At 42.5% G+C, this 20,979-nt stretch overlaps 1 protein-coding gene across 1 annotated transcript in view; it reads left to right on the forward strand.

Moving 5' to 3' along the window:
* Nucleotides 1-20,979, forward strand: part of Lrguk (leucine rich repeats and guanylate kinase domain containing) — a 113,721-nt gene that overhangs the window by 80,745 nt on the left and 11,997 nt on the right. The window contains exon 16 of the mRNA XM_041675561.1: nt 8,449-8,588. Within this exon, the coding sequence (XP_041531495.1) occupies nt 8,449-8,588 (140 nt within the window). The remainder of the gene's footprint in view (nt 1-8,448; nt 8,589-20,979) is intronic.

Raw genomic sequence — 20,979 nt, forward strand, 5'->3', positions numbered from 1 at the left:
GATTTATCTGCCTTCTCTAAGATAAAAGTTATAGGATGATTTTTAAGTAATTTCTAATTACTAAGTGAAGTCATCACCAAGAAGGCTTTATTGAGCATTTTCTATGTACCAGACAAAGCAATGGTTGCTAGGTATAGCATAAGATGATGCCGGTACTTCAGGGAACTATGACAAAACGGCCCATGACTGCACCATGTAATTGGGGTACCTGGAGATGCCAAAGCCGGCTTAGCTGTAGTTGGCATCCCACGGGTAAGAAAACCTGATCATTTACTTTTCTAGATTGATGTAAGGGCACTCCCTCTCGAGTGCCAAGGAAGGGCACCAAGTTCCACCTCCTAGAACTGCACCAGGAAACACTTCAGAGAGAAGCTCGTTCCTCAGCTGAGGCTTCAGGGCTGCAGAACTGGTCAGTAGACGGATGCAGGAAGAGATGCTTGCTGTTGCCTAAATGCACAGGCAGGGGAAGATAGTGTCTCCTTAGACCCAGCTGCCAGGTGGACCACAGGCCAATCTAATCTGTGACGGGTCTTTGGAAGCCTCATCTTGTTACAACATGGGGAGGGCAGAGTGCTTAAATTTGTACTTTAGCGATAAAGATAAGGAAGACAATGCTAGAGACAGAACGACCCACATGGTACGACAGGAGTCAGGATAGGGCTGGTAAGGGCCTGGAGGATGGCACCGCTGTCAGGGGAGGTCAAAGCCGGTTGGTAATTAGCTTGGCTGTGGAGAGGGTAGATTATGAAAGACAGCAAGCAAAGAATTGCCGCCCCCCCCTTCTTTGAGACCATCTCATTATGTAGCCCTGGCTGGACTAGAACTTGCTATGTAGATCAGATTGGCTTTGAACTCACAGGAATCCACCTGTCTCTGCCTCCTGAATGTTCAGATTAAAGGTGTGCACTGTGATGCCCAGTACACCGTTCATTTTCTATATATGGAGATTGGAGTGCTTTGTGGGCCGGAGCCTCGCCTGGATTTGAGTTTTGGAACCATGTTGGGGTGTCCTCTTTGGCTGCTGTTTTGGAGATGTTTGGAGCTGCATTTTTCTTTAGTGTCTGAGTGAGATGCCTTATGCAAGGTTCCCTCTGCTGCGGAGGAGGCTCTAACCACTGGGATTCACAATAAGACAGTTTTTTTTTTCTTTTTGGTTTTCTGTGGTTTGAAGTTCTATTCACTGCTGTTGGACATTTTGAAAGGAGAGGCTTTTACTGCTAGTATTGATTATCTTGCCACAAGGAAAAGCTTCACTTTTTCAATGCAGAGCATAAATATATAAAGTGACCGCTTTTCCATCTACACTAACAGGCAAAGTTCACATTGCTTCCGCCTGGGGTTTATCACAAAGCAATCCTGAGAGAGAGAGAAAAGCCATGGTGAGCTTTAAAAGTCACCACGTTCATAATGTCACCTTCTTATGGAAGTCTGGTGTTTAGCATTCAGTTCAACAGAGATCGCTTCCACCAGCTGTAAAGAGCCTTCTTCACGTATGTAAAGAGCCAAGCCCCCTAAAGATAGAGAAGGCACAATCAAACAGCTCACAAAAGAGGAAGTAAAGATGTCCAATAAGCATGTCAGAAGCAATTTAACCACACTCTAAGTTAAAAGCAGAACAGACTTTTTGATACCAGATATAAAACAGATGAAGCTTTATTGGGTGAAGTGTTGGTGTCAACAGTGAGGAAGCAAATTGGCTTGCCTTTTCTGGGGAACAGTTTCCCACCCCGTCAAAGAGTTACACTTTGCAGACCTTTAATCTGATCATTTAGATCCAAGAATTATGATGAGGAAAAGTATGTAAGAATGTTCATACCCAATTTTATAACGAAGGATAGCAATACTCCACCTAATGGGATTTTTGAAATGCATTTACAACACAGCCATCTGCTAGAGGCATCTGCCTGGTGTTGCCCTTATAATACTGTAGACTCTTTACTTAGAAGATAGTGTTCATTACACACGAGGAGGAAGGGGATTAAGGAGGGAGTCAATGTGGCTCTTGTGTTGGCTATGGGACACTAGATTGAGATTAGTTTTCTTCTCTTGTTTACGTTTTTGGTATTTTCTACAAGTTCATGTTTATTCTAAAAGGGAAAACAGAATTAACGCATGTACACACACACACACACACACACACACACACTTTGGAGAGCTGCCACATCTATTTGACGTAATAAATGACTTTCTGAGAGTCAGGTGGCTTGCAGACATGAGGTGCATCATCTTACAATGGAGCCTCCGTGTGTTGGGCGACTTCATAGAGTGGATGGAACCGAAGTTTCTCTTTCTGGTTTATGGTTCACTTACAACAACTGGTCTCCTTGTTATGAAGAATCCAGCCGCCTTTTCCATGAAGTAGCATGCTTTTGTAATGGAAATGGAGTGGTTCTTGTATTCATTGGCTCACTGGCTTAAAACATTTTTGAGCAGGCTCCAGAGGGAGAAGAGTACATGTCGCAGTATCGCAGCCCAGGAAGCACATCCACATATAGGAAATAATTTTATTACACTTTTCATAGATGATGTACTCACATTTTCTATGGTGCTGAGTTTAAATTTTCTAAATTCAGGTTGTAGCTCACTAAATCAGTTTTACAATGTAGTTTGTACTCCACTGAGCCTTCTGGATCTCGACTTTGTCCTGTTCCTAGGGCCTGCTTGCCAGGTCACCTACTTTCTCTATCTGCCTTCTGGTTGGTTGGATAGGCTAGCCTCAACTTACTCTGAATTCTTTTCTGAGAACAGGATCTGGTATATTGGCAGTTAAGTCTTTTGTTATTGGTTGGCCTTAGGCTGGATATTATCCTAACTTCCTATACATAGCTATAAGTTCTTTTATAAAGCTTACAAAACACTTTAAAACACGTTTGATCAGTGGTGATGCTCCCAGTAAGTAATTAGACAGCTCCCTTGCCCTTAGCTCCATGGCAACCCTCTAAACAGTCTGGCTTTTACTTCTAGATCTACCAACTCTTGGTTTTTGAGAGCAAAGCTAAACTGAAGAAAAGCAGGAAAACCTTTGCTGGGGAAAGCGACCGATGAAGTGGGGACTTAGGGACAGTTGCTCAAAAGGCTAAATAGTGGCCAGGTGCAACAGCACGTGCCTGGGTACCAGCTACTCCAGAGGCAGAGAAAAGAAGCTCCCTTAAATCAAGGGAGGCTAGCAAACAAGGGATGTTTTGGCTGGTGGCAATGCAGTGCATCAGCAAGATTTATTCAAGCATGTTGGTCAACGCAGAGGAAACTTTCTGCCTGTGCTAAAGCTCCCTGTAGGTTTCTGTCCCTTCCTGCCTGTCACTGCTTCCTCTCCTTGTCTCCAGCTTCCTGTAGAATGCAGCTTAGATACTAAGTTTCCACTCTTGACATTTGGTCCCCTCTACATTTTATTTCCTTCAAAGCATCAACTAACAACTTCATGACAAATTTACTCATTTTGTAAAAAGATCTGGCATTACCATAACTTTCGTCAGAGTGTTCTGGAGTCGGTGTCTAGATGTTGGCTTGTTAGTTGAGCTCCACGGAAGACATTACACAAAACAAAGTCCAGAAGGAAGAAAAGGTTTCAAACTTTATTTTCACTGTGTATGAATATTTTTTCACAAGCGTTCTTTTTTTTCCCGGTGTGGAGTCTGTTTCTGTTTAAGTAGCTGGTTATCCCTCTGCGAGGACACCAAAGAATAGAGCATCCCACTCGTCCAGTAGTTTAGCGGATGTATTCATCTTGCCATAGAAATATGAACATTATTACTCTATTTCATTGGACTGAGGAGATAGCTTTCTGCGTAGTATCCTATTTTGCTATGGAAAATTATCATGGGTATTATACGAAATGAATTTTCTGCTTGCTGTTATTCCTTTCTCAGAACACAAACAGACACGATGTGTTGCAATACAATTCTGTCTTGGAAAAAATGGCTTCTTTTGGTTCCTTCAGCTTTGTGAAAATACTCCCTAATGATGAACTCATTGCTTTTCTTTACTTTCTACCACAAATTGTGTAACTATTCTATTAGAAATAAATATTTTACATTCTATAGTCCATTGTGTGTTTTAAGTTGTCTTAAGCCTTTTTTTCATGGCTGTATATATTTCATGATGTATATTTCTTGTTGTGGGAATTTACTTGTGTTTATATATTAATCGTGGCATTGATAAATTACTCTTAGTTAAAAGAAAACCGCATGTTTTTAGAGCCGCCTTTGTGTGGGAGAAAAAAAAATGAATGCTTTTGGAGTTATTGGGTAGTGAGTATTTATTTCTCAAAATGGGAGCCTGTCTCCCAAGTCATCCATTCCAGAGACTGTTTCTTTCAAAGAGAGAAAAACTAGTGGGAATACAATTCCTTTTCAAAATTTTATTTAAATATCCACAGGCTTTCCTATTGAAAGATGACCAGCCCTCTGTGTATGGAGAGTGGCCACATGAATACGCTACCCGAGTCATCCTGCTGCTCTACTCAGTTATTAAATGGCCTCTCTCTTCTCATATTATTCACAGCCTCGCCCCCACATGGCAATTTAATTAGTGCTTCCTGACCTGGATGTTTTCCTGTGATAGCATATCCTTGGCATAGATTATTTTCCTCTTTCCTCTGTGTGAGATATCCTGTGTTGCCTGTATGATACAACATTAAACACATTCATGGTCTGTTCCTAGTGTGTTGTCTCCACCACGTGTGCTGGTTGGATTGGAGTCTGTGCTTCTTCCTTTAAAGTGCATTGGCCAAATAGTATTTAAGTCATCTGGCTTCAAGGGAATGTGTCTAAGTGCAAGGTGCAAGCCTTTTAAGATCATCTGGAAATGAATTCCAGTTGTTCCACATCCTTCTGCGTTCTCCTGCGTCTGGTGATGCTGCTCCCCATCAACAGCTCTAAGATCCGCCATGCTTCATTACACTCACTTATGCTTCATTGTAGGCATTTAAATAAATTTAACCGGCCTACATAATGACGAGCTTGTGTCTTTCGTGGACTATAAAGTAGTCTGCATGCTTTTTAAGCATCGCCTCAAGGCACACCTAAATATAGATGCTCTGACTCAAGATGACACCCAGGAAGTTGGAGGCGGTGCCTTGGAACGTGGGTAGTTCTGTCGGGTTTCAGCCAAGAAGGAAGGCCTTTTGTCTTCTGATGTATGAAAAATACATTTTAAGTGATGTGAAGTGCTAGTCCATATCACTACAGTGGTGGCGTTCTAATGTAGTTTCAGTAATATAAACACATTATCTGTGCCTCAGATGCTGCATTGCTAATTTGTAAGACATTGACTGTCAGGACTGCAGCTGCTCTGTAGCGTCAGATCGAGCGTGGCTTCGTTATACCACAGTACAGATGGCTGATAGAAAGCAAGAGAAAGGAGCCCATGCAAAAACCATATTTTGAATTAGCTTATATATAATATGTTTCCACAGAAAAGACCAAGTAGGTAGGAAAATATATGCATGTACACACATGATCTATCATCTTCTCTGTGGCAGTTATTTCAGGAAATGTGGTCTCCAGTTTTTAATCTTTTAAAAATATTTGTACTAATTCTTTGAGAATCTTCTACACTGCTTTGATCATATTCACCTCCCTTCCTGCTCTTCCCAGATCCACACCCTCTTCCATATCCGCCCAGCCCTCTGTCCCCATTGGTTTTTACTCTTGGGCATGTGGCTGCCTGCTGGAGCACAGTCAACCAAATGGGACCCATACCTTAAAACAACAACAACAAAATACCTTTCCACTCCTGTTGTTCCTCAGCTTGGCCATGGGGCTTCATGCCCACCTCCACATCCTTCCTGACTTGTGCACACTGTCACAGATGCTGAGTTCATGCGTGCATCTGCCCCTTGTGTCCAGAAAACAGTTTTTGTTTTACTCATTCACTGCCCCTGGCTCTTACCATCTTTCCCTCCCCTCTTCCACAGTGACCCCTGAGCCTTGGAGGGAGTGAACGTGATGTAGGGATTCCGCGGCCTCTTATTCTCTATGTCTTGACTGGTGCTGAGGTTTGAGGGATGCGCTAGTGTATAATGGTAAATCACATGGGCTCAGCTTAAACCACTAGGTCCACTAAACAGAGTAAAGAAGGCTCTGCCCCGACCTGTGATCTGTCTAGCCACAGGACCTGATAACACTGCCAGCTTTGGGATTACAAGCAGGTGCTGCCACCCAGAATTTTATGTGGGCACTGGGGAACCAAACTGAGGTTTTCATGCATCTGTAGCAAACACCAACTGAGCCATCTCTCCAGCCTTAGAGGTGAATTCTATTTTTTTTTATTGAAAATAGATTTTTCATACAATAAAGTCTGATTACGGTTTCCCCTCCCAGATCCTCCCCCATCTCGACACCCACCCAAGTCTGCACCCTTTCTTTCTTTCTCTCATTAGAAAACAAGCGAGTATCGAAAAATAATAAAAACAAACAAACCAGAATGAGACCAAACAAAGGAGCTAAAGCATGTGCAACACATGGCTGCAGAGTCAGGCACGTTTGCACACATGGAAATCCCGTACAAACACAGAATTGGAAACTGAATGTTATATAACATAGTGTGTAAGCGACAGACCTGTAAAGAAAATAAATCCCACACAAAGCTTTGTGAGACAAAACAATAACAACAATAAAAACCCTCTTCTGGCCCTTCATATAAAACTGACCTCCCTGCCTGGTGCTCATGTTTGATCTCTTTATCTCTTCAAACTTCTGACAGTGTCTCCAGCTTGCAGAGAATTTCCTTCTGTCCCCTCCCCTCCTCAGAGGACTTCTTTTGACCACCATGCCATCTCTTTCTGTCCCTTTATCTGACTTCATTGTGTTTATTACCTAACATTTGAAATTGTGTTGTCTGTCTCCAGCTTTAATCCCCCGGGTCAAGGAGTTCTGTTTATTGCTTTATCTGCAGCATCCAGAACTACATCCTCTGCATGGCAGGTGCTCAATAAATATGGATCAAATCAATATTCTCAAGAAGATTTAACAAAGAATGCTCCCACACACGGTGCCTTTTGATCAGTTTGGTTGTGATAAGTACGGTTACTTTAACATGCCTCTCGAGATTCCTCCTGACCTAGAATTCCCGGATATGTCCCGACCACTTACTGCACACCAATCTCTCCGCTTTGAAGACAGGTGCTAGGATATGGACTCTGGATTCTCCGGCCAGGATTACTTGGCGACAACATTCACTTTCCTTTATTGGTTTGGGATCAGCACAGTTTGTCTTAAGTTCATGTTCATTCAGTCCCAGCACACAGCAGAGAGTAGAGAGGTCACTCTTCTGCCCTCAGCCCCACATCACCCTACCTCCTGCCCCTAACTCACCTCCCTTCTCCTTTGGTCTCTTTTTCTTGAGACAGTATCTCACACATCCCAGCCTGGCCTCAAGTTCTGTTTTTGCTGAGGATGACCTTGAACTTCTGACCCTCCTATCTCCACCTCCCAAATGCTGGGCTCATCCAGATCCTTCATGCCCCGCTGATGAGAGCTTTGTACATGTTAAGTTACCATTCTGAGAACGAGCCTTGAGGTCTCATGTTTTTTTTACGGGATTTCTGTCTTCAGGCTGGGTGAGGCTCTGTGTGTAAAGTTCTGTCTCTGGGCTGAATGCCAGATACCTCACTGCAGCATCTCATCAGACCCAGGAGCCCAGGCCTTGCCTCCTAAGCTCAGAGACCTTGCCTTCCATCTTAGTTCAGGGACACAAGCTTTAGCCCCTGGTACCTCTGGCTTCTTGGCATCTATTCTGTTTCTGACCTCTTCACCTTGAAGTTTTTCTTTTCAGACTCTATTTTGCATATATATTAAAAACAAAACATACTTCTGCGATACATTCATGCTTCCTTATGTCTTTGGGGTGGGATAGTTTCCCACATCTGCTCAATCAAGCATGTCAATTAAAGATGTGTGGGAAAGTTACTGTTTTAGCATTTTATAAGCAATGCTCCTGAAATGCTTGCTGCTCCCAAGGACCTATCTGCATGAGCAAGACCTGAAGTGTGTATTCTATACCTCTAGATGTTCTGATGTTTTGAGGAAAGGCTTGGTGTTAATCATGGATAATTCTTGTTCCATTGAACTTTAACACTTCTTAGAACTGTATCTTTTAATTTTTTCTAAGATTTTTGCAGACTTTTGTTTTCAAATGGAATGTAATTATAAGGGTGACTTTAAATATTAAGAGCCATTGTTTTGATATGTTTCATATTAATGTGAACACCAAGCCATGCTGACTGAATACTGGTTACCTTCCGAGGTGTTGTACCTCCTGGATGCTATCGGCTGACTTACTAATATCATCAATACAGTAAGATGTGTCTTATGTATCTTCAAGTTGAAACGCACAAAGTTTATACAGTTTCATGTGTTTGGACAAATAAAATTGGAAACATAGTGGTCAAATCAGGAAATTTACTCTGTTATGTGGTTTTCATTGACAAATTCATCTTTTTCTTGCCAGCTATTAAGACATCTTACCTGAAATCTGAAGACTTTTCCAGGAAGCCCATTGCTCCCAGTACCAGTGAGTTCTTGGATTCAACAGACAGAAACTACTATGCGAAATTATGGGCCAAGCTTTCATCCAAAAAGTCACCTGTGGTAAGGGTGGGGCAAGTGGAATACATTATCATAGGAACTACTCTGTCCAAGGTTAAAAAAGGGAGGGGGTAAGGGACCATCGGCCAAGCATGGTAGCCCGTGTCTTTAATCCCAGCACTCGGGAAGCAAAGACAGGTGGATTTCTCTGAGTTTGAGGCCAGTCTGGACTACATAATGAGACTCTGCCTTAGAAACGGGGGGATAGCTGGGCTGTGGTGGCGCATCCCTTTAATCCCAGCACACAGGAGGCAGAGGCAGGTGGATCTCTGTGAGTTCAAGACCAGCCTGGTCTACAAGAGCTAGTTCCAGGACAGGCTCCAGAGCTCCAGAGAAACCCTATCTCAATGCTGTCCCTCCCCCCAAAAAGCAAAAAAGAATTTGGAGATTATTAAGTTTTCCCAAACTGTTCTTTTACATCTATGAGCTGAGGACAGAATTCCTTCTCCCCTGACCTCTAGGAACAGTTCCTATTCCTAAAATTGAATTTTCAGTGTGAGTAAAGTTTTTGAGTACCTCAGGTTCCCAGCAAAACCCCTGGCATTCTGCTCCTTTGTTTGCAGTAGAAAAACAGCACAATAAAACAAACCCGGGAAAATGTCTATTTCAGGGGTCGAGTTCTCTGAGTTGGGTGTGACTATGAGTATCTGAGAGCTGGACTGGAAAACTAAGTCCACTTCAGAGTGTGCTTCATGTAACACTATGTGAAGCGGGCCCCTAACTTTACCCCAACGTGTCCAGAAACCAGCCCAGGTAGGAGTGCCTAACGCACAGCAGGGCCTGTGTTCAGAGTAGGCTCTACTCATTTCCGTGTGTAATGGTTTTTATGTAATGATCTGGGAATGCAGAGACTTAAAAAATTGCAGTTGCAGAATATACCTAACTTCTAGTTGGTCAACTCAAGGCCTGCTTGTTCAAAGCAAGTTACAACACCACCTTCCATAGTCAACCATGGTCAGTGGTCAGAAGAATCAGTGGTACCAGACTTGTGCCTAAGCATTCTACCGGAAGACATGGCAGGTGTCAGGGACTCTAAGTGCAGGAAGTAGATGTTTCTGCTTTGCTTTTCTGGGTGACCTCTTGCTCTAACTGGAAACAGGCCTACCTCTCTCGCCCACTCCCTTAGATGCAGTCTCCCACATCCCCACAAGCGTCCCGCTAGCTCTTCAGTTCGTATTGCTGAAGGCAAGAGTATAGTCAGCCTGTCTGACTCCTTAGCCATGCTTCTAAGGCCTTACAGAGTCTGCAGCCCCCGCCCCATCCCAAAGACTCCAGATTCGGGCAGCGTCAAGGCAGCAGGACGTGCATAAGCTCTTAAACCTCTACAAGTGACATGATACTTGAGCACAGAGACGTTGTTTGACCAAAGCCAACCATGTCTAGACTTCTCCCCCACCCACCAGGAGTTATGAGAAGTCAAACATTAGCCATTAGTAATGGAGATCACGTTCCATCTTTGGATCGACTTAAGGATTCAAAGGCCTCTGGCTGTTCTGGGAGGTTTCAGAAGGACCTGTAAATCACATGGTAACCTTGGAGATGTTCCTCTTGCAAGTGCCTGGATTCCTCTTCAATCCACTGGCTCTGGTGTTTCCTACATTCTCTCTTCTCCAGCTGGTAGGTTGGTTTTCTTTTTTTCCCAGCTAAGGCTTAGGTAGCCCTGAAATCTTACCATCTCCTGGATAACGGTTAGAAATCAACAGAAAAGGCATTTAATGGGAGTGCCCACTGCTCTCTGCCATTCTGGTTCTGGGAAACACAGGACCCTTCAAGTCAGTCTCCAGTTTCTTCATTTGCCCTCGACACCCCGGTTCTCTTGAAAGGTATGGCTTGTTGCTTCTAAGAGCTGAGGCTCCCAGACATAAGTTTTTTTTTTTCTCCCTTTGTAGCCTTGGGCATCTGGAGTTTAGAGATAATTTTTTTTTAAAAAAAAAATATGATTTGGGCTAGACTTGGTGGTGCAGAGACCCTGTCTCAAATAAACAGACTACAACAACAACAAAAGAATAAATTTAATGAAGAAGTGAACATCCTCTATAAAAACTTTAAAACGTTGAAACATCGATTAAAAAGACACTAGAAAATGGCAATGTCTCCCATGGTCATGAACTGGCAAAATTAGTACTGTCAAAATGACTATATTACAGAAAGCAATCTTTACGCTAAATGAAATTTTCATCAGAATTCTAATAGTGTTCTTCACAAAACTAGAAAAAAAATTAATCCAAAATTCATATGGAAGCACAAAGACCCTGAAAAGCCCAAGCAATCTTCAGGAGAAGGAGCCTTGCTGACAATCTCACAGTGACTCATCTCACGGTATATGCCATGGAGCTATGGCAACAAAATCAAGATGGTTCACACAAGCAAACACATAGACCAGTGGAATAGAATAGAGGACTCAGAAATAAACGCACCCAGCTAAGGTACAGCCGCCTGATCTTTGACGAAGGTGTCAAAAACACATTGCCAAAAAAGACAGCACGTTCGGAAAATGCCTGGAATGCTGGGTGTTCTCGTGTGAAAGGATGGGGACAGTGAGCTGGGAATGCGGCTCCATTGCTGGAGGTCTTGCCCAGCATACATAAAGCCCCGAGTTCAGTCCCAGCACTACGTGAAACTGGACACGGCAGCGCATGTCTACAATCCCAACACTTGGCAGGTCAGGGGAGGAGATCAGAAGTTCAGCGTCATTTCAGTTGCAAGGGCAGCTTGGACTACATGACACCCTGAAAAAAGAAACTAGATGCCCATCCCTTGCCCTGCACAGAAATCAATCCTAAATGAGTGACCTGGATTCTGAACCTGCTAGATGCACAGGGGAAAGGCTCAAGGTGGCATCGGAAAAGGGAGGCAGGGGCACAGGAAACAGCTCAAGAGTTTACTAGTGGGTCTACGTGAAATGAAAACTCTTAGTTAGCAAAGGAAACATTTATATCCAGCAGAACAGAGAGTCAGTCTCAGAGTGGGAAACAACCTTTGTCAATTACACACCAGGCGGTGGATTGATAGCTACACCTGATCTTAGCTAGTAAGGCTAGTAAGCAATTAGATTATTATCTAGGATCTATTTTTTTAAAACTCCAAAGGTTAAACACACACACACACACACACACACACACACACACACACACACACACACACACTCTATCCAGTCAGTAAATGCAATAATGAAATAAATAGGCAATACTCAAAGAAAAAAAATGTACATGACCAAAATATACTTGAAATGTGTTCCACATCCTTAGTTTAGGAAAATACAGATTAAAACTGCCCTGGAATTCTCTCTTGTCCAAATCAGAATGGCTAGTAGCAATAAAACGAATAACAGTAAATGCTGCCAAGGATGGGGATGGACAGGTCCCATACATGCCAGTGGGAATGTGAACTAGGGCAGGCACTATTGTTGTCAATATGGAAACTTGTCAAATAGCTACAGATAGAACGACCATGTGACCCAACAATTCATCCCCTGACTAAGCCAGCGTCCCGCAGAGTTATTTACACATCTGAGTTTATTGCCACGTGATTCACAATAGGCACAATATGGACCCATGCTGGATGTTCATCAAAAGATGAGTAGATGGAATAAAGCAATGTGGGGACGTGCACAGTATAAGTTCAGTCATCTCTAGAGGAGAATGGAATAATGATACTCCTAGAAGACTCAAGACTCAGACAATACTGAATGTTCCAACTGTGGGATCTGTTGGATTGTACATGTATCTTTCTGTGTCTCTGCCTCCCTCTCTATGCATATGCATGTGTGTGTGCGTGCCTGTGTGTGCGTGCATGTGTGTGCATGCATGTGTGCATGTGCGCATGTGTGTGTGTGACATGAAAGTAGAAGGGATTATGAGAGGAGGAAGAGATCTAATGAAGCAGGAAAGAGGAACAAGAGAGGGTAGTGGAATAAATGTCATGAAAAGCGAAAGGGGGAAGAAGATGAGAGGGCTGAGAAAGAAGAAAGGGGGAAGAATAAGAACCAGTTACATAAAATGTCATAATGAAATTATGTTTTTGTATACTAATAAAACTATGTTTGTATAAAAGGAAAAGAAAGAAAATATAAAAGAAGCCCGGCATGTGGTGCATATCTTTATCTCAGTACCGGTGGTGAGGCCCTGCAGAGGCAGATGGATTTCTGTGAGTTAGAGGTCAGCCTGGTCTACTGAACTAGTTTCAGAACAGCCAGGGCTATACAGAGAGGCCTCGTGTGTGTGTGTGTGTGTGTGTGTGTGTGTGTGTGTGTGTACAGACAGAGAGAGATGCACATATATATGTATGGATGTATACCTATATACACACACGCATGGTGGAATGGTGGGGGGATTGGAAAAGGAAAGCCCTTGACAGTGATAGACCAAGTAGAATTTGCACCCCACTTGCTTTGGGGTGTTTTGAAATTCTATTTCTCTGAAGCATATTTCTCACCCGTGTTGAAGATTGCATTCTTGTGGTTTTGATCAAACCCACCTTGAAATGCATTGTTCAGCGAGGCCTCTTCAGCACGGCCCCTCCAGTTGAGCATTCTGCTCTGACCGGGGCTAGAGTTTGGCTGCAGTGTGCCAGTCATGTGGGTCAAGGTGTGGTCACAAGATAATGAGGCCAGTTTCGTCTGTGACATGAAAATGGTCTGATTCCTTAGGCATTTCTAATGGTACATGCCATGGGCAGCTGAGTAAGATATACGTAACTCTGTACTTTTGGTCTGTGTTTCTTTCTACTGTTTTTTTTTTAAATATTGTCTTTTTCTATAAGACAATAAATGCACTCACTTCTGTGACAGTCTCTCACAAACGAAACTTATTTGCCATGGGATGTCACTTTCTCTTCTGAACATTCCAAATCCTGTCTACTTTATGACATCATTGTAAATGCACATGAAATGTCTTCATAAATTAATGACTTATGAAACAGATGTTCGTCATTGCCCTGTTGGTGACGGTTGGCAGGGAGTGGGGAAGAGCTAAGGCCTTCAGCTATCCTGGTCCACGTTCAGAAACAGCAGCTCTTCCTTCGTGAGATCATCAACAGCCTTGTATCACCCCAGGCTTCAGCCAGTTTCGGGGACTTATGCTTCTGCCACAGTAGGCCTGGTAATTCTGATAAACCCTCCTGCCCAAGACAACTAGAAAATGTGGATTTAAAAAGAAATCTACTTAAAGGCATCAGAGAAAAAACAGAAGAATGGAAAGTGGCCTGGCCTGGAATTGGGGCTGGGGGGTGGGGTGGGAATTCCCGAGATGCAGGTAGTTAAGCCTGTACCAGAGGTAGCTTATCACCTTTGACCTTTGGTTGAGGGTCGGAAGTCACTGTTGACCTTCCTGTGGAACGACAGCAGCATTGAACTCTGGGCACCTTGAAGAAATGCAGCCTAGAGAGCCGGGCCTGGGCTGGTAAGTGAAGGGCTCTCACTTGGGGCAGAAGTACATAGGACTTCACAGTCCCTCGCTCCTGCAAGCATACCTGCTTCCAGCAATGTCGCCAGGTACCCACGGCAATGTTTCTATGAGCCATTTTGAAAATGCAGTGTCTAGTATATAATAAGAAAATTATCAGGTGTGAAAAGAGATGGGAAAATATGAGGCAAAAATAACAGAATCAACAGATACAGAAATAAACCTCCAGGACTTCCTGATACTAGAGGCAGCAAATGCAGAGTCTGAAACCTCCAAAATCTAATATGACTCTACTTGCAGCCCCCAATGCATGGGAAAATCAATCCGAAAAGTAGAGATCATGAAGTATGAGTGGAAGTTAGGAAACCTGGGACAGAGGACAGTAACTGAAATTAGTACCCGATTAGATACAGCTCAGGATAGAAATCACTAGACGGGGAAATCAGTAAGAAAAATTATTCTTAGACAATATGACAAAAATATGGCGAAAGGGAAGATGCATAAAAGCCAAGAGTGAGAAACCCCAGCCATGTTACTGGGTCCTAAAAGGAGAGACAAGAGCGAGAACACAGGCCCCACTTGGAGAGGTATCTCATGGAAGGAAGTCATCAAGAATTGGAGAATTCTCAAAAATCCAACTTAGATACATATTTGTATTGAAATCATACTGCACTAAAATGAAAGATTCCTTTTCATCTAAAAAATAATCAAACGGGGAAAGATTGTTGTCTACGGTACAGCATTTTAGGTAGATAGTAACTTTGCAAACAACATCACCGAAGATTGTTAAAGTGATCAGTTGTTGCTAGCCAAGAATTTCATCCCTAGTGACATATTAGCAGGGATGTGAACTAAGGATAATTCCAGACAACACCACAGAAGACCGGACACAGGAAACCTACCTGAGAGGGGACACTTGAGAGGGGACACTTGAGAATGTAATTCAGACAGAATGCAGGGGCCAGCAAGATGGCTCATTGGGCAAAGGTACTTGCTGCCAGGCCTGGCAGTCTGAGTTTGATCCCCTGAGCCCACATGCTGGAAAGAAAGAACTGAGTCCAGCAAGCTTTCATTTGGCCTCACACACATGCCATGCTACACAAGTGTGCACAAACTGATAAATGTCACAAAGAGATGTTGCTAATATGAAATACTAATGATCTTTCTTTACATGTACATATCATTAAGATTTTTGATATAAAAATTTAAGTAAACTATTTGTTGTACCTCAGTTATAATGAAGACACAGGGGTCTAGAATTTATATCCATCAGCCTCTAAATGACGAGAGTAGAGTGGTGGCTTAGTGGTTAAAGCAGTTGCTGCTCTTGCAGAGGGCCCAGATTCACGTCTCAGCAACCCCATGTTGGCTCAGAATCCCCTGTAATTCCAAGTCCAGGAGATCCAATGCCCTCTTTGGCCTCCAACAACAATATGCATGTGGTCCATGCCCACACTCAGGTGTTCACACATCTACATAAAATAAAAAATCTTAAAGGAGAAAAGAGAGGAGAAGGAGAAGGGTTTAAATGGAGATGGGACGTCCAAAGATCTCTCTATCTGAAGTCCAGGTAGAGGACAAAAGCCCATCAGACTGTGGTGACTCAAGGACACATAACTTACTTAGTGTCTGGGAAGTCACTAGAAGAGGAGTAAGAGAAACACAGCTTTTAATCTAATTGGCTACGGGACCGGAATGACAAATAGTGTAACATTGTATCAGCCTTGCTAACCAGCGGGACAAAGAAACAGGAAGAAAACAGTGCCAGGTTCAGAAACAGCTCAGAAAGCCCTTGACCATCCAGGCTGCCTCCGAGGGGCCTCGTCTTAGTCCGTGACTACAGTCAGTGGCCATGTCTGTGCGTGATGTCACACGTGCAAAACCATGGTCTGGAAATGCCTGCTGACTGTAAAAAGCAATGAAGCTACTCTGGCAGTGACAGCAATGACTACAGACACACACAGCTGAAAAAGAAGAACATGGGAGGCTTTCGTGACAACTCTACTCCCACAGTGACCACCCAACCCCCTAAAAAAGTAACAGCCTAAACAGCAAGCTGTCAAAGAGAACACTTAGTGTGGTAAGGATGTTACCTTACCACAAATGATTGCTCTGGTGGGGTAGGGGGGAGAAGGACTCAGTTTGATTTAAGGAGCAGGCCCCTGAGAGTTTGACCATGCTCCATTGAGTATATAGATAACACAAATTGGACTCTTTTCTTTTTCTGTTTATTTTTATTTTTTAGGGGGTCACAACAGTAGGGGGATGGACATGGAAGGACTGGCTAGTGAGTGTGATTGGAGTGCAGGATGTGAAATTCCCAGAGAATCAATAAAAATATGTTAAAAAAAGGAACGCACTTGACAAAGCTATCATTTATTCAATAAGCATAAAAAAGTACAAGGAATTTCAATATAACAACAATAATTAAATATCTTTAAAATTGAAGAATACTTTTTCTTCCTTTTAAAAAAGATATTTCTTAGTTAGTTATAGTAGCTCTCCTTTAATCCCAGCACTCAGGAGGCAGAGGTAGGAGGATCTCTGTGAGTTCAAGGCCAACCTGGTCTGCAGAGTGAGTTCCAGGACAGCCAGAACTACAAAGAGAAACTCTTTTGAAAAACAAAACAAAAAGGCTATCTTTTATTATTTTATGTATTTGGGTGTTTTGCCTGCATGGATGTATGTATACCACATGTATACATTGCCTGTGAAGCCCAGAAGAGAGCTGGAATTACAGATGGTAGTGAGCTGCCCTGTGGGTGCTGGGAACCCAACCTAGTGGCTCCTACAAGAGCAGCAATGCTCTTAACTCCTGAACCATCTCTGCAGCTGCCTAAAATGTGTTCTGACTAGCATCTAAAAATAAAAGGGTTAGGGAGTTGCCATGATTCTCCCACTCCAGACAGACACAGGTTAAGATCATTCCTGAGGACCAGACCCTGTGGATTGCATCTATCCTGATATGGTATGATAGACCACGACCTCCCGAAAAGTTCCTGTGAACACCCTCAAAAAATTACTTCACTCAACTGCCACCTGAGATAAACCTGGCACACAGGTTACACCCTAAATGATCTGATTAACAGCGCCCCTATTCAGCAGGAAGCAGTTTGGAGAGAAAAAACTGCGCCCATGTTCCCAAAATATTGTTTATAAATGTTCTTTTACATTTAAAGGGGGAAATGATATAGGTATGAATAATTTGCATTGGTATGGATTTTAAGGTCAATTTTGTTATATGTATATGTATTTCTGATCTTGATTAAGATATTGTGATTGTACAGTTCATTTAAAATGTACTGTATAATTAAGAAATATAGGTTGTTAATGGATAATCATCGATAATAGTAAAGCTTGTAGTCATGTTAGTTAGATTTTCTAGATATATAGAGATATATTTCAGATAGGCATTCTTCATATCTCTCAAAGGCTGCAGAATATGGCATTTTAAATATTTTAATAACTTAGGACTTTTCATGACAATGAGACACAACTGCTCCTGGCAGCACCAATCTACTTAAAGAGGAAGATGGGCATCGAAGAGGATCCTTATGGAGTTTGATAGCCATTTGGGCAAGAAACTGCTCTTGCCTGGACTGTTGCATAAAATGGACACAGAGAACCCGCAGAGAGAGGACTGCTGAACTTGCCTAAAGGTGAGATGGTCTTTCGGGGTTCCTGATTCATGAAAGAGTCTGCGAGACATTCTGCAGAACACAACAGATAGTGACTGAACTGACTTTGAAATGTCCTGCTTCATGGAAATGTCTCTGGATACCATGGGCCTGTAGGCTGAAGATGGATGCCCCAACGGTACAGAGGAACTTTGGGTGACTGTCCAGGCAGCAAAATGTCTCTGTCATTTCTAGAGTTTTGGATTTCTTGTTTACTTAGGTAATATTATATTCTTCTGGAGTCTATGATAAACTTGAAGAATAGATAGATAGTTATAGTTTTCCATTGTTATGATAAAAGATAAAATAGATATAAATATTGTAACTGTAATTCTTGATAACTGTTTTGTTATTTGTAATTTTGCTATGTTAAAGTTAAAGCCTTCCTTTTTTGTTTAAACAGAAAAAGGGGAAGTGATGTGGGAGTGTCATATATCAATCTGTTGATTTCATTGGTTAAGGAATAAAGAAACTGCCTAGGCCCCTTGATAGGCCAACCCTTAGGTGGGTGGAGTAAACAGAACAGAAGGCTGGGAGAAAGAAGCTGAGTCAAGGAGTCGCCATGATTCTCCCACTCCAGACAGACGCAGGTTAAGATCATTCCTGGTAAACCAGCTCGTGGGCTACACAGATTATAAGAAATGGGCTAGTCCAGGTGCGAGAGCCGAGAAAAGGCTAGATATAATGGGCCAAGTGGTGTTTAAAAGAAAAAAAAAATAAAAGGGCTAATAATGAATCTGATAAAAGATGTATAATGTCTCTGCATAGAAAAAATATAAAAATATTATTTAAAAACCTAAATAAGCAAAGAGGTCACAGTTAAGAATTACAAGCATTGCTGCTGTACATACGCCAGCTTTCTTCAAGTCCATAGTTATGATGCAAGCCAGTCAAAAATTCCCACAACTCTTTGAGAAACTTGACAAGTTGAACTTAATATTTCTGTGGGGATGCTGGCAGCATCGTAGAGGACTAAGAACATACTGGATGAGAGCCCTACACAAACCTCTTCACAGATGGGACCAACTTAGGAGGAGGCTGGCACTGGTGGACAGGAAGAAGATGAGGTCTTTGCCTAGCATTAGCTGCATGCAAACGGGGGAGGAGGGTTAAGTTTAATTCCAGCCTTACACCATGTGCAAAACCTAAGGGGTGTAGTGCATAAATATGAAGAACACCACCATACTCCTGAAAGATTATGACAAATTTTTATGGCTATGACATGGTGAATAGTGTCTTCAATATAAACACAAACAATGCTAACTACAATGCAATTTGGAAACACTGAATTCCATTAAAATTAAGGACTTCTGATCAGGGGAAATAGCTCCGCCACTACGCATGGGGACCTGAGTTCAATACGTGCAAGGAGAGAACCAAGTCCTGAAAGTTGTTCCTTGAGCTCCACATGTACCCTGAGGCATGTACGCATGCATACATACATGCATACACACATACATACACAAATGCATATATACTATATAAATAAATGTAATAAAAATTTAAGAACTTATATTAATAAAAGTGGCATTAATTTTTAAAAAGGCAAAACTCGCAAAGATACTCGTGAGGTATAAGTGGCGGAATATTTGTATCCACAATATATAAAGAACTCTTACAGGAAACTCAGGACAAAACAGGTCCTTTACAAAGAAAACACCCAGGTGCCCAGTGATGGTATGAGAGATACATATCACCAAGAGACAATGCAGGTTATAATCATAACAAGATGCTCCTAAGAATAAACTAAAAGTGCTAAAATTATCAACCAGACTCAACACATGATAGTGAAAATTCTTATACAGCTCATGGGAGGTTAGACAGCATGCTTAGACAGCAGTTGAACATATTTACATATGTTGTACATACATGTGGCCTATGCTTCGTTATGCAAAGAGGGCCATACACACCACACCAGGAGCTCAGGACTGTTTACAATAGCATCGGCCACAGTGGGCCTAAATGGGAAATCCAAATGTGTAACTGTTAAATACACAATGAACTATGTACAGTAATGGAAATGAACGTATTTTGATTTAAGCATATTTGAAAGACACTAACTTCTTGCAGTTTTCATCCCTATCTGAATTCAAATAATCTCACCTTTGGTCAGTGATGTCTCTTCCGGCTGTGTCTCTGAAGAGTTGGAGTCTTTGATGCTACTTTGCCATTTACCATGACAACCCCAGAGGCTGTTTGAATACTTGGTCCCCAGCTGGTGGCGCTGTTTGGGAAAGTTGTGGAGCCACTCTCTGATCATAGTCACTGTGATGTGACCAGCCAGCCCCTACTCCTGCCACCATGCCTTCTCTGCCTACTGCTATATCTTTCCGTGGTGCAGAGATGTCCCTCTGGAACCAAATAGACCCTTTCTCCCTTAAGGTGCTTCTGTCAGGGAATGTATCACAGCCACAGGTAAATGACAAAGATATCTCGGAGCTGTTTCCACTCGACAGTTTTCCTTCAGTGACAGGTCATGGTCCAACAACACAGTGTGGTGATCAGGGATGCCCGTTGCGATTGGAGTGGCCATTACTTCTGGAACTCTGTTTAGGAGAAAAGACACTAGGGACCAAATCCAGGGCGTTGTTCTTGCTAGTCAAGCTTCTACCACTGGGTTATAGTCTCTATCCTCTGGTTCTTGGAACTAGATAAAATATTCCATGAGTTCAACTTGATATTTCTAATTAAAATTCAGGGCCTCGTGAGATTTGCTTCTTCTATTATACCTTTATCTTTCTTCCACACTGAGAAGCCTTCCCAAAGGCTTCTCAAGAACCTGGGCGATGATAGGATTATGATAGCCTGCTAAATTACTCTCTGGCTTTATCCCACATCATGAGAACAGCCTCTGAATAGCGATGCTAATACAACCAGCCCCCATGAGGAAAACTGAACCATGGTTTTCAAATGTCATTTTCTTTCTTTTTCTCATTTTTATTAGTTCTTTGAGAATTTCCTAGAAAGCATTTTGGTCATATTCACCCCCTCCTCCCTGACCCCTCCTCTCTTCCCTACCCAACTAATTTTGTGTTTATTTTTCAAACCCCATTAAGTACAGTTTGTGTTGCCTGAATATTCTTGGCTATGTGGTCTTCACTGGAGGGTAGTCAACCCACCCTGAGCCCTTGCAGACTCTCCTCTCAGCATCTTCAACTACAGGCGTCTTCTCAGCTAGGGCTGGCTCGTTTTCATGGTCCACTACATTGTTTAAGGCTGCATGACAGCTACATGTTATTATTCTGTATTCTTCATTTGTATTAACTCTGAAATCCGCATCCACTTAAGACCCTTCATTAGCTATAGCTCAGTATC

The sequence above is a fragment of the Microtus oregoni genome, unplaced genomic scaffold (genome assembly GCF_018167655.1).
Source record: "Microtus oregoni isolate MIOR12 unplaced genomic scaffold, Mior012 000026F_ref0000081, whole genome shotgun sequence".
Taxonomy (NCBI): Eukaryota; Metazoa; Chordata; class Mammalia; order Rodentia; family Cricetidae; genus Microtus; species Microtus oregoni.